The 12814-nt window shown below is 51.5% G+C and overlaps 6 protein-coding genes across 6 annotated transcripts; 3 read left to right on the top strand and 3 right to left on the bottom strand.

Annotated features, from left to right (window-relative positions):
- Nucleotides 1-2035: 2035 nt before the first annotated feature.
- J7T55_002113 (uncharacterized protein) lies at nucleotides 2036-3531 on the top strand (the record flags this gene model as incomplete). The annotated part of the gene is made up of 6 exons (XM_053133492.1): nucleotides 2036-2191; nucleotides 2262-2316; nucleotides 2380-2437; nucleotides 2490-2568; nucleotides 2624-3306; nucleotides 3357-3531. 6 exons carry the CDS (start codon nucleotides 2036-2038, stop codon nucleotides 3529-3531), a joined length of 1206 nt encoding a protein of 401 aa, XP_052988672.1.
- Nucleotides 3532-4602: 1071 nt separating this feature from the next.
- J7T55_002112 (uncharacterized protein) lies at nucleotides 4603-7057 on the top strand (the record flags this gene model as incomplete). The annotated part of the gene is made up of 4 exons (XM_053133490.1): nucleotides 4603-4792; nucleotides 5030-5083; nucleotides 5169-5295; nucleotides 5398-7057. 4 exons carry the CDS (start codon nucleotides 4603-4605, stop codon nucleotides 7055-7057), a joined length of 2031 nt encoding a protein of 676 aa, XP_052988671.1.
- A 537-nt stretch (nucleotides 7058-7594) lies between these two features.
- Nucleotides 7595-8436, bottom strand: J7T55_002111 (uncharacterized protein; the record flags this gene model as incomplete). Its single annotated transcript, XM_053133489.1, has 3 exons — nucleotides 7595-7777; nucleotides 7838-7920; nucleotides 8001-8436. 3 exons carry the CDS (start codon nucleotides 8434-8436, stop codon nucleotides 7595-7597), a joined length of 702 nt encoding a protein of 233 aa, XP_052988670.1.
- A 573-nt stretch (nucleotides 8437-9009) lies between these two features.
- Nucleotides 9010-10618, bottom strand: J7T55_002110 (uncharacterized protein; the record flags this gene model as incomplete). The annotated part of the gene is made up of 3 exons (XM_053133488.1): nucleotides 9010-9342; nucleotides 9476-10401; nucleotides 10597-10618. 3 exons carry the CDS (start codon nucleotides 10616-10618, stop codon nucleotides 9010-9012), a joined length of 1281 nt encoding a protein of 426 aa, XP_052988669.1.
- Nucleotides 10619-11145: 527 nt separating this feature from the next.
- On the top strand, nucleotides 11146-11619 carry J7T55_002109 (uncharacterized protein; the record flags this gene model as incomplete). The annotated part of the gene is made up of 1 exon (XM_053133487.1): nucleotides 11146-11619. The coding sequence occupies one exon, from the start codon at nucleotides 11146-11148 to the stop codon at nucleotides 11617-11619; it is 474 nt and encodes a 157-aa protein (XP_052988668.1).
- A 53-nt stretch (nucleotides 11620-11672) lies between these two features.
- J7T55_002108 (uncharacterized protein) lies at nucleotides 11673-12641 on the bottom strand (the record flags this gene model as incomplete). Its single annotated transcript, XM_053133486.1, has 1 exon — nucleotides 11673-12641. The coding sequence occupies one exon, from the start codon at nucleotides 12639-12641 to the stop codon at nucleotides 11673-11675; it is 969 nt and encodes a 322-aa protein (XP_052988667.1).
- Between the last annotated feature and the right edge of the window lie 173 nt (nucleotides 12642-12814).

Here is a 12814-nt window from a genome sequence, read left to right as displayed (position 1 = left end):
ATTCGGCCGCTTGCGTGGACGGAGCTTTCCCGACAATGAGGGTCCGCGGCGGGGGCGAGGGCATGCAGGCCGCTGTTTGGGCGCCCATCCAATTGCCGAGCTTTGATTACTTCCAGCTTCCAGAAGTCTATGTCAGCAATTTCGAGTTTGCGTACAGCCACTTGCGGCCAGAGACATCTATATCTACTTCCTGACCCCGTGTGATGATCAAGAGAGAAGACAGTGCTGCTGTACGCGACTGATACTCGTTGCATCAGAGGCTACCTTCTTGAGTAATCTCGGCCCAGCTTGGGTCATGGTCTGCTCAGGTGGGTTCGTATTGTTGATTAGACTGGAGCCCTGTGCCGCAGACTAGCAAACGGTGCCTCGCTCTACGTGATATCGGGCCTGAGAGGTGGCGAAGGACGGGCCGCGGGATGCCAAGCTAGACGGACTGCGGCTGACGGCTGAAGGCATCTAGACTGGAAGCCTTTCTTTCTCTCTCTCTCACCTCTTTCTCTCTTGGGGGCTTAAACTCCCCTCCGCAAACACCACCTGAAGGCAGTCATGAAACCTGATGGTCTCTCAAAATGGGGTGGGGAGAGGGCATGTTATTGCATTCTTGATGAGGAACCAGGCAGGGGATGCCCTGGAAGCAAGAGTTCCACCGTAGGGCAGGGCTGACTTAGCCTACGAGCTAAGTAATCCTGTCGGATCCATCCCCGCAACAGACCACTCAAGTACCGCGCCGCAATCTATTTTGGCATCGATCTCATCTAGACACTACACAACCGCAATTTTGCCAGCATCGACGCTGTCCTTGTTCGGCCGCCGGATGACGGACATGAACGAACAGTTCGCAGGTCAATTTCTTCGGTGCTCAACCCTCAGCCCTGGCTTGCGCTCATATGTGGACCTTTCGAACCTATCGTCGTGTGCCTGAACACACCCTTCACCGCCTCGGGGTCTGCGCGCAGTTGGTTGATTCTGACAGATCAACAAGTTGGCCATGCCACTTGCAGTACATGTACAGCGCAAATACGTCTTGCCCAAGACTGCACCATATGGCGACTTGCCAGCAGTCATAGTCCTCGTCGGTTTTATCCGAGGACACCCATCAATATCTGCCAAGTACTGGCTAGCAGTCCGAGATTCAGCCAACGCCTCGACCTCGCATCTCATTACGTTCCATTGAGCTCTGTGTATGATGGCCCATTGGCTCGATTCTTGGATCCTGGATTTAGACATCGCCCCTCCGGCTGCATGCGGCGTCGGTGCTGCACTGTAACCATATAGTGCATCTGATGCCGGCCCCATTGGGAGCCCACCACCACCTCCTCCCACCAAGCTCCAGCCGAGGCGAAGCCGTCTCTTGACGGACTGTTCTCAGGATTCCCATGATCCCACTCTATGTGCGAATGGTATTTCGATAGACGGTGATGTTGAACGAGGCCAACATCTCCTCGCTTAAGCCCCCAAAGCTATGAGTAAGGAGAAGGTCATCACTCCTTCACCATGAAGCCCCACCACCCTTCTTTCCTTGTCTCTTACATGATGTTGGTAGCCTGATAAGGAAGGCTCGTCATGGGAAGGATGGCCAAGGTGGTCTTCGGTCCTTTGACAGCACCAACATGCAACAGAAGATGTGGAGAGCTGCTGTGGCTGGCAAACTCGTCGGAAGCTAGTGCTGTCTGCAAGCTGAGCGTGGTGGGACAACTTGGCCAGTGTCGTGTTGCTATTTTCCATACTTGGCTGGTATGTGTGCACTGCAGTCAGCAACAAGTGAGGACAAGAGGATTCCTCTTTTGTCTTATTCTTGGACTGGCAGGCCCTGCCTTACTTGTGGCTCACTCCTCACACCCACGCTTCTTCCTCTGCCCTTCTGCTTGCCCACGTAATCGATTTGTTTCCTCTGAACTGCCCGGCCCAGCTCTATCTCTCCTGTCAATTTTGTCATCCTTCCTTACTCACCTTGCCTCACGAGGTTGACTCGCTCAACTCCAAGATATGCAACACAGCTGCTTTGAAAGTTCGAGTTGAACAACCTGCGATCAAAATGATGCTATCGAAGATATTCGCAGGCTTGACAGCCCTGGCTACTGTCGTCGGCGCTCAGAGTACGGAGGACTCCGATTCGGCTTCGTCCAGCGCAGGGTCAAGCAGGACCGCTTCGGCTACGTCCGCATCGGCCTCCGCAGTAAACACGATTTCGGTGTCTGTGGGCGCAGTATGGTCTCTACTCCAACTTATGAGGCCGTTCTCGATGTTAATCAATGTTTTAGGAAGGCCATAAGTTCACGCCACAAACAGTAAACGCATCGGTGGGAGATATCATCCGTGAGCACTGACATATACACGATCCTGTCTACGGCCTCTCACTGACACTGTATCTGGGAACAGAGTTCAGATTCTATCCAACTGGGCACTCCGTGGTTCGAGCGGAATACAAGTATCCATGGTGAGTACCTTCGTGTTGGCAGAAAGCTTGGGCGAACCTAATATCAAATCAGTATACCGTATGAATATACCGGCCCGAACAAGGTCGGCTTCTTTTCTGGCTTTGAGGATGTTGCCACGATCACCAATGATGTAAGTCGGTGCGCTTAGATGCTCATCTACCACCCTTATTGACATGACATGACAGGGCCCTACATTCTCAGTCAGGGTGAATGACACTGCTCCCATTTGGTTTTATTGTGCAGCGCCGGGATCGTGCATCGACAATTGGATGATTGGCGTCATCAACCCCAACGCCACGCAGACTCTGGACGTACAGCTTGCGTACACGAAGAACACAACCATGCAAGTCACACCGGGTGATCCATTGCCTTCTGAAACCGCGGCCGGCACGGCGGGTGCAACAGCAACTTCAGGCTCATCTTCGGGATCCGACAGCCATTCTCATTCCAGTTCGCCACTCAGCGCTGGAGCTATCGCCGGTATTTCCATCGGTGGGGCAGTAGTGCTCCTCATCGCAGCAACACTCCTCTACTTGTGTGGTCGGAGAGGAGGGCTGGACAAGGCATACAACCGACAAAGTAGGCACGCGATGGCGCCGCCGCCCATGGCCGAAGTGAAGTACAATGGCAGCGCGAAGAGCCCGGGCCAGGAGACATTCGCGACGACGGCCTACTCGGTCACTCCTTCGAACGACCCATACCAGCAACAGCAAGGACACGGCGTGTCGCAAGGCGTACCCAGCTACTCGGTCCACAGTGGAAGCCCACCGCCGATGAGTGTCCACTCACAGAACTCATATCAACACTTCGGGAGCGCGCCAGGGATGGGGACTCCGTTCATGCAAGGGTCAGAAAACGGAGGCTTATTGTAAGTTGCGCCAGTATGATAAGACGGACCATCACTGACAATCGTAACAGCAACGTTCCACAGCGAACTAGCACCCCAGGGGCTCAGCAGCAGCAACAACAACACCCACAAGCTCCACCAGTAGAGCTGCCTACGTCGATGTCACCAATGCAGGCCTACGCAGCAAGACGGACGTTCAGTTGGTCCACGGGTGGCGATGGTGCAAACCGGTCGAGCAAACCTTAATGATGGTCATGCTCTTTTTCTTTTCTCTTCATCAGAAAGATATTTTTGCCTTCATTGTAAGGCCGGCAGAGGGGCCTCATATTTCGGTATGGCGTTGGAGGAGTTTAATGGGCCTTCGTTAAGACGACTCAAGTCGCGTGGCTCCGGGTTGGTAGAAAAACCACTCGTCACAGGACATTCGTTACTGGGGTGGACGAGTACCTTTCTTGCATTTGCATAGACTAAGCAGGCCCAACTTGGCTTTGCGTTGGTTTCCAATGTTCTCACTGCAATAATTCCGTGACGGCAGTTTCTTTGTCTGAGTGGTGTCCACCATCCTTGGGTTGTCAATGAGTTTCACCGAGCAAGGTCACAATTAACGCTTGTCCAAGTAGAAGATCGTTGCTCCCGCCGTTCTGTAGGAAGAGGTCTCCACACGCCTTGGGCAATCGGTACAGCGGCACAGATTAAGTGAAACAAGATGAAGCCGCTGCTCACAGCAGCCTAGCATAGACCCTAACAGTATGTAAGCTGGTCAGCTGAAGTCACAACACGCCTACAATCTTGTTGCGGTATTTGCTTTCAGACAAGCGAAGCAGGGCACAAGGGCCAGAATGCTATTACTCTCAGACTCGGATTTGTTTGTAGCTACACTTCATCGTTTTCACACTGCAACTCTCCAGTCTGGCACTTTCTCAGCACTTTCGGGGGAGAAAGCAAGGATGTTCTTGTGTATTTCGGAATCAAAAGAGTGTATTATTCGCTGTTGGGCGCCACGCTGATTGTAATACAAACGCTGTGAACCCACGACACTGTGGTCCAGGCAGTATGGCTCAGTGCATATCGACCCCTCTCCATTTCCAGCTGAGATCCTCTCGTCATTGTCAACTCGTCGTTTTCACAGTCTTTCAAATTGACCATTGACCCTCGCCAATTGCAACCATCCTCCCATCAGGAGAACAACCCGACATAGTGACTCTGCTGAAGCACAGGCACCGCACAATTATTTCTCGGCTCGAGGCGCGAGCCCAGTTTGTCTTCCGTCCACAGCTATTCTGACATTAAAGGTTTCTATGGCACTTGTCTTACATTATGTACGAACTCGATTCTTTTCCCACGCCGAGACGAACTTCCTTGCCGTCGATGGATAATTCGACCAGGGTTTTGCTGGAAGACACCGAGATACGCCAGTTTACAACGGGGCGTGACAGTTATTCAGCAAGCCCTGCTCGCCATTCATCTGAGGTCGAAAGCCTCCGGGCTCCAAGCCTGCAAACTGTGGGTGAGAGCTCAAGCTTTGGCGAGGATGAAGACGGGAACGGCAGGCCGGAAGTGTTGGTTGAAAGCCCCTTGACTAAAGCACATGAGCGCGCCTCACCAGCGTCCTGGGCACCCGAATTTTTGTGCTTCTGCACCGCGCTTCTCTCGCTTACTGCTATATTTTCGCTTCTAAGCCAGTTTCATGGTCTTCAACAGCCGCAATGGCCATATGCTAGTATGCTAAGTCTAAGCGCCCTAGTCGCTTTGCTTGCCACGATTACGAGGTCTATGATCGGGCAGGTCCTCGAGTCAGGTAAGCAGCCCGCCGAGGTGAACAATGTGTAAACAGGTTTTTATTTTCTGTGGAAATTAAGCGCTGATGATAACCTGTTCTTCAGTCCTAGGCCAGCTCAAATGGAGATGGTATCGGTCCTCAGCACATCCACTTTATCATTTGAAACTTTACGACGGAGCTAGTCATGGCGTTTGGGGATCCATTCAGTTCAATTTTTGGTTGTTCGGTCTGTAAGTATTAGAGAGGAGGCAACTTTGCTAGTTGATATCCTGGATTTACGCAGTCTAATTCCCTTCTGCTCCCAAGACATGGCACTGACTCGACTTCAAAAGCAACCTTGCGAATATTGGTGCAATCATAACAACCCTTTCCCTAGGAATAGGAGTCTTCACCCAGCAATCCCTCCAGACCACGCCCTGCTTAAAGGAAATAGAGAATGGCAAAGCCTCCATGGCTTTTGCACAAACCAGCTTGACGGCGCTTGTGGAGCTAGGAGACACATTTGCACTCGCGCCTTGGGGCCTTGCCGTGGAGTTGAGGGCGGCCTTCATTACTGGGCTATCTGCGTCACGGCCAAACAACACGCTTTCACCTGTCTGTAGTTCTGGCAATTGTACCTTCCCAACTACGAACAAAATATCTTATGCCACAGTTGGTTTCAGCAGCGCCTGCGTGGATATGTCTTCTATGTTGAGTCAATCAGGCCCACTTTCTTGGGATCCCACTGATCTTTCCTGGGACCCCGCTGACCCCATGGCCGTCACAGGAAGATCAATTAACTACAGCTTATCCTCTGAACTCACCCTGACCTACCATCTCTCGCCAACTTATTGGAGCATGTCCAGAAATGGCGGTCGTTGGGAGACCATGCTGGCCATGTCCACGCTGAACAGCTACGGGAACTTGGCACAACGAGCGCTGAACCAAAGCCTGCTAAACAACACTCTCAAAGAAACTCCTTGGCAAGCGATAGGATTACTTGTGCCAACTACAAGCCCATGCCAGGACCGTGGAATGTACCAAAAGTACCTCGAGAACCAGGAAGACATGGCGATGCCTCCGGTGAACACAAGTTCGTGCCCTCAACTCAACATGCCGAATGTGACAAGCTTCCCGGGATTCTTCGCGGTGACAGCTGCTGTCTGCTTTAGCTATCCCTCGCTACGGAAATTGAATGGCTCGATTGTTAGTGGAGAAGTCCTTGAAAGCCTTGTGTCTGACCCGATCCCATTGCGATATGCTAAGTTTTCCATCGGAAACACTACCGGCTGGGTTGGCGAGGTTTTGGACCCCTGTGTGATTGATGGTGTCTTTTACACAAGCGCAAACTACTCCTTCGCCCCTGGAGGACTGTTTGATATCCGAGGACATGTCGCTCCACAACGCTGCATCTACGGCTTCCACGACGGCTGGGCGTCGGCTTTGACCTCGGCGGGGAGGTTGGAGAAGATCATGATTGGCGATACTGACTCCTCAACGGTGAAGAGCGACTGCTCCCCATACTTGGGCTATAGCGCGATGATGTGCACTGAGGCATGGTGGCTAAGTGCGATATACAATGGCGGTCACGCTTCTATAGAGAGCATTCGAAACTACATGGATAGCGCCTTCAATAGCCTCAACGGTCAGCTACGTATGCTGGGGACAGACTGGAACGGCAACCCGACGAACGTGTCGGGCACGGAGTACAGCACTAAGGTCTGTGTGCAGTTCCGCGCTGCGTGGCTGATATTTCCACTCTGCCTAGTCATGGGCACCCTCGCGCTTCTCATCGCCATGGTGGTTTCAGGTTTCGCACAAGGGCAGAAAGAGATCATCTGGAAGTCGTCGATCCTTCCACATTTGTTCTACGGAGTGGAAGATCAGTATGCGAATGTGAACTCCGAAATTGCAGATGTTGAGGAGCTAGAAAGAGCGGCTCAGAACATGAAGGCCGATTTCAGTGTTGCAGACCGCGGCTATAGGTTCCGCGTGATCAGCAGTAAGGAGTGATGATGCCTAAAAGCATATAGGTCACCATTCGACGAGGTTCCTGAAGACATAAATGTTGTGCATCTTTTATTGTAGCTTCAATAAATTTGATAGTGTTCAAAATTCATCACTCAAATGCAGATACAATATATCCCAAAATGATATCACATAAGCAGAACAACTAATGATAATGTATGTAATGTATAATTCCCTTATTTGGATCAGTATTGAGATATAATTCATACAGGAATTCTATTATAGGATATATATTTTGAGTCTCGATGTTAAACAATGTCTATTGTTCATGTTGCTATCCCTCTCCCTCCCCCCCTTTCTCTATCCCCTCGCTTTGTGCAGTAGTTAGATATGGTACTAGAGCATCAGCCCAGTTTTTGTAGGCCTTGGGCCCTCATAGAAACACCCCCGAGCATCCTGAAAACCATCACGTGGTTTGTTGAAGTGCAACATTCATAAGGAAACAAGCGGTTTTTGAGAGGGCAGTATGAGTTTACATTGTTCACTAATTAATATGATCTTTCCGACATCTACATCCGAGTCTTATTTGCAAGCCTTAAACCTCACAAACTGTGCGGAATCGTCTTTGTAAAGCTCGAAATAATTCTCATGGGCGGTCCAGTTTGATCCTCCAGCGCAAGCGGGATCGTCCAGATTACAATAATCGCGAAGCTTGTCAGACCAGAGATTCAGTGCTTGGAGCTGTTCGCCCTCTCGTGGCCAAGCCTGTTGGTGTATGTCAGCACAGATTCCCTACAAGACGACCCCTTGCTCCAAGACACTTACAGAGGTTGCTCTAGCCCCTACCAGCAGGTTATACGACTGGTTTGCATTGTGACGGGGGGATCCAAACATCAATGCTGCGATGACTGTCATGTATTTCAGCATTTCTGTGGTCTGTCACCCTGTCCGCACGGAAAAGTCTTCCCTAATCTCGGAGCTTACTTACTGTGGTCTGCTGGAAACGTTCCAGGAGAAATTCCCTGGCTTGTCTCTTGCGTGCAAGATGTGGCGTTGCCTCCGCCACCACCGAGATAATCGCCTACGACCTGGCCGCCCTGGCTGTGGCCCGACAGAACGATCTTGGAGTCTGGACAGCGGGTTGCATAGTCGGTGACGGCCTTGCCAAGGTTGGCGATGCCGGTCTCAGCAGATTCGCAGTAGTCGTTGAACACAGCTGGATACTCGATATTCGACCACGAGCAGTCCCAGTCTTTGCATATTGCCTCTGCGGTGGGTAGTTGTCGGCCCGGGTAGGGCTCATTAGTGCCGCGGATGAGGAAGACATGGACTGAAGAACAGGCCAGCGGCGTACAGAGCGCAGAGAACGCACCCGGTATGACTGCTGGGAGCATCAACAGTCTCATATTACGCATGGGGCCCATTATTAGTACTAGCTCGTGCCTTTGAAGAATGACGGGGATCCTGTGAGGAGAGGGTTCTTGCCAAATATGCAGGAAACGACAACCCAAAGAATTCGTTATAAGAACCTGAAGAAGATGTATATAGTCTATGTTCGGATCCGCTCGGGCTCTCAATTACTACCGAGAATTGAACTGCCAAGCAATAGTCTGTGGATATAAGTACAAATACTGATCGCCGCGTGCCCACAACTGCCACACCGATTCAGCGGATGTTACCCTTTCTGGGTTGGTAGTCGGTCCGTTATCCCCATACAGGTGTTAAACCCCAGAATGCCTCCTCTTCCCCGCAAAATAGTCAAGATTGAATACAACAATGAGATCCAGACCGATGACGCCGAAAGTGGCGCTTTTTCGTCGGTCATGGTAATGGTCCGCGTGCATGCGTGCATGTAGGGACACAAAAGCCCAGCACCGCTTTGTTTTGACGCACCCTCTCGTCAATAATTCAATTGCTTCAGATTCAGCCGCGTCAAACCGGCCAGCCTCCTCGGAAAACCAGTGTTCAAGCGACAGCTTCTAACCTGTGGAGGGAATCTATACGCTCTTCTCGACCAGTGCTCTCATGTCGGTAGGCCACATCTGGTCAAGGCGACCCCAATATCTCCTAAAGTCCTCAGACGAGTAATCCTGCAGCGAGCGGAAGAACCAGTCATCCTGGGCGGCAGTCTCGATGTTGATGGAGTGTAGCCGGAGCTTATTATACGTGGAAGTCGGGCCGACAAAGTCCTGCACAACCTTGCGGCGCTCATTCGAGTAAGTTTGCAGAACGCGGTCTGCCGGCTTGCCTTCCTTCAAGATCATCTTGAGCGCGTCGCTCAGCGCGATGGCATCGAGGAAGCCAGTGTTCAGACCTAGTGCACCCATTGGCTGAGGTATGTGATACAAGAAGTTAGTGCTTGTTCTCTGTCTCTTATGGATAGCAAGCGTTGAAAATCGGACGGCTCTGTCTCTTCTTCTCTCTCCTCTGCGGCATTAGTTCATAGAGGGAATGAGCACTCACGTTGACAAGATGCGCTGCATCTCCGGCCAAAAGACACCTGCCGCGCTTCATTGTCGCAGCAAGGCGTTGGTGAATAACGTATGTCGTGCGATTCTCAGTCTGGAACGGCAGTGGCCTGGGTCCTGGCCAGATTCTGTCGTAGTGAGAATATATGTGTTCGTCGGACAGGAGCTCCTCATCATTTCTGGTATCGTCCGGAGCCAGGGCAAAGGCAATTCTCCACATGGACTTCTCCCCAGTTACTGGTCGCGTCAGTGGTGTGATAACGGTATAATGCACAGGATCAAGCAGGTAGGTTGTCGTAATAGGGCTCTCTTCGTAGTTCATAAGCCAAACATCAGTCGCCAGCAGTTTCTCGGGCCAGGTATGTCCGCTAAAAGGTATTCCGAGGAGCCTTCTTGTCTTTGACTTTCCTCCGTCAGCGCCAACGAGGTAACGACCGGCGAAGATTTTCTTGTCTCCAGTGGTGACGTCCTTGGTCTCGGCCTTCACAAACTCGTCCCCTTCTTCATTGTAGATTGCCACAAGCTCCGTATTGAAGCAAATGCTGACAGTTTCCTGCTTCATTGCCTCGTCCAACAGGATTTGGCAGAGCTTGGGCTGCGGCATGTTCAGCGTGCCATTACCTGGGGGTCCATATACGTCGAGCTTCTCTTCCTGGGGCATGCCACCGACCAGCTCACCAGCCTTCTTGCCGCCCATGCCGTCGTCGCTGGGATTCCTGCGCCAGTCCATGCCTGTCGTACGAAACCCGCCATGCTGGATAATAGTGTTGTAAATGCCGGCTTCTTGGAAAGCGAACTGAATCACGGGGTAGTAGCCGCAAGATCGAGGCAGCTGGAGCACAGCGGGGTCTTTTTCAATAACCACAACCTTTACTCCTGCCTGACCTAGGCGCAGCGCAGTGAATAAGCCCACAGGGCCCGCTCCGATTATGAGGACGTCAGCTCGATCTGAAGACATAATTACCGCTCACCAAAGTATTTTGAGTTCTCTCTTTGGAATTCAAGGACGTAATGAAATTACAAAGACCACCATTTCAATTATGGATACCATGAATACTTATAATGAATCATTTCTTCTGCTTGTGCCGGATGCAAATGGGCACCTGAGGCACGCACCCATTTCGATCCCAGTTGCCATGGTGGGCCACTATGTCATTACTTCTCTAATGAAGACTTGAGCAGACACAAGTTAGGGCCGCGGAAACTTCCTCGGATGATTGGCAAAGAATGTGTAATTGCTTATAGAATCGATTCCTGGCGGGCCAGCGCGCATTGGCCGGTGGACGGTGGGCATCGGCCGGCGGATGGTGGAGGCTAAACCGTCCGGCCCCTCCCCCACCCGCGATGTCCTTTGACTAGTTACTATGCCGGTTACTAAAGAATTACCAATTTCTTCACAGTCATTACGCTTGAAATAGCTTGTAGGTCGAATGTCTGTAGGGAAGGGGGAAGTAAGATTCACGCAGTGTCCGGACATTTGTGCGAGTGTGTTAATCCCGACGAGACGGCCGAGGTGCACCCGAAAAGAGGCTTCATCTTTATAAAACCCAAGCTTCAGTCTCTGGCATTATGCAGAAAATCTTACTATCACCATTCCTATGTAGATCTTCCTGATAGATCACATTTTGGCAGGAATCTAACCAAGACATATACCATCACTGCAGAATGACAGCCCTAAACCAACCCGGCTCCATCAAACGTACTGTTGCCTTGTCCGAAATCCAAGTCATCCTCAACACGTACTGCACTCTTGCCCGTGGGAACTCAGATTGGGATCAGATAGCGAAACTCTTCACGGCCGACGCCAAGTTTCGCTTTGGCCCGGGTGGAGCCATCAGTGTTCACCCCTCGCAGATATCGGCCGTGGCAGGTGAGGGCGAAGCAGCCTATATCCGCCACCACCTGACGTCGTGGCGCGCCACATTCGTTAGCGACAACGAGGCGCACGTTGACTCTCAATTTTTCGCCATCACTGATCAGACACCGCTTGGAGTCTTGGATCACTGGGGTCGCTGGGAGGACATTTTTGTGAGGGAAGGGGACGCGTGGTTGATCAAGAATCGGCTCGTTATTGGAGAGGGTGCGCATCCCGATGGCTGGCTTGCTGAGAGGAGTGAGTCGTTCGCCGAAGGAAAATAGCATGGATGTGTTCTTCACTCATCAAGGACAATGAATACATTCGAATTGACTCATCAAACAACACTATAGTCGATCTCGAAGCTATAGTTGGAATCATAATGCATAGCCCAATAGGCATCCCAGATCTTCTTCGTAATAGGTCCAACTTTTCCATTCTTCACGGGCTGGCCGTCGAGTGTTGTAATCGGCATGATACCTCCTGCAGTGGTGCACATGAATATTTCGTCGCACTGATAAGCCATCTCAACCGGGACAACCTCTTTACGGACAGGGAGGCCGAGGACCTTAGCAGTGTCGAATACGCTCTTGCGAGTAACACCCTCCAGAACACCTCGGTCGGGTGTGTAAAGCGTGCCGTCCTTGATAAGGCAGATATTAAAGCCAGACCCCTCAGTGAGGTTGCCATCTCCGTCCGTGAGGAAAGGATGTGTTGCCCCTCGGTCTGCCGCCTCGAACATGGCTCGTGTCAAGTCACCCCATTGGAGGTTCTTGACAGTTGGATCAATTGCCCCGGGAGGTACCCGTCGTACAGTCCGTGCAATGACTGCACTGCCGCCATTGGATTGCATTTCAGGCTCCATGACCCAGATAAACGGCATGATGAACATGTATAACTTGTTCGAGAGATCTTCGGCCTGTGAGCCCCGTACACCCTTGAGGCCGCGGGTCACGATAAGCTCCACAAAGGCGTCCTTGATGCCGCTCTTGGCTACCATGTCGATGAGGGTGCTCTTGACTTCCTCCCGAGGCAAAGGCAGCTTTAGCCGTAGCTTTGTGCAACTCGTTTCTAGGCGAGTGATGTGATCGTCCAGGCGAAAAAAGCGACCATCCCAGACAGAAGGTACATCATAAGTGAGGTCGCTGTGCAGGAAGCCCTGGTCCATGAGCGGTATCCTGGCTTCGGACAGAGGTGCGAGTTCTCCATCGATCCATGCGATACCTTTTGAAAAGGGACTGGTCTCCGTTTCGAGTAGATTCTTTCTCTGCTGATAGCTAGCGAATACTTTATCCATTGAAGCCATTTTTGCTGTATGGTCTGACTTGATAGGGCAAAGTTGTGAGTTGAACCTGGGATTTACATACTAGGTGAGGGGTTAACAGGCAGTGTGACTAATCCGGCAAGATGCCACAATGATGTTGAGGGATACAGCGGAACTGCTTGCCGATAGAAGATGCAGCGACAGGAATTTAAATG

Source organism: Diaporthe amygdali (assembly GCF_026229845.1).
Source record: "Diaporthe amygdali strain CAA958 chromosome Unknown NODE_37_length_474048_cov_65_229390, whole genome shotgun sequence".
NCBI classification, from domain to species: Eukaryota; Fungi; Ascomycota; class Sordariomycetes; order Diaporthales; family Diaporthaceae; genus Diaporthe; species Diaporthe amygdali.
The sequence above is the reverse complement of the archived record's forward strand: the minus strand, read 5'-3'. Positions and strand labels throughout refer to the sequence as shown.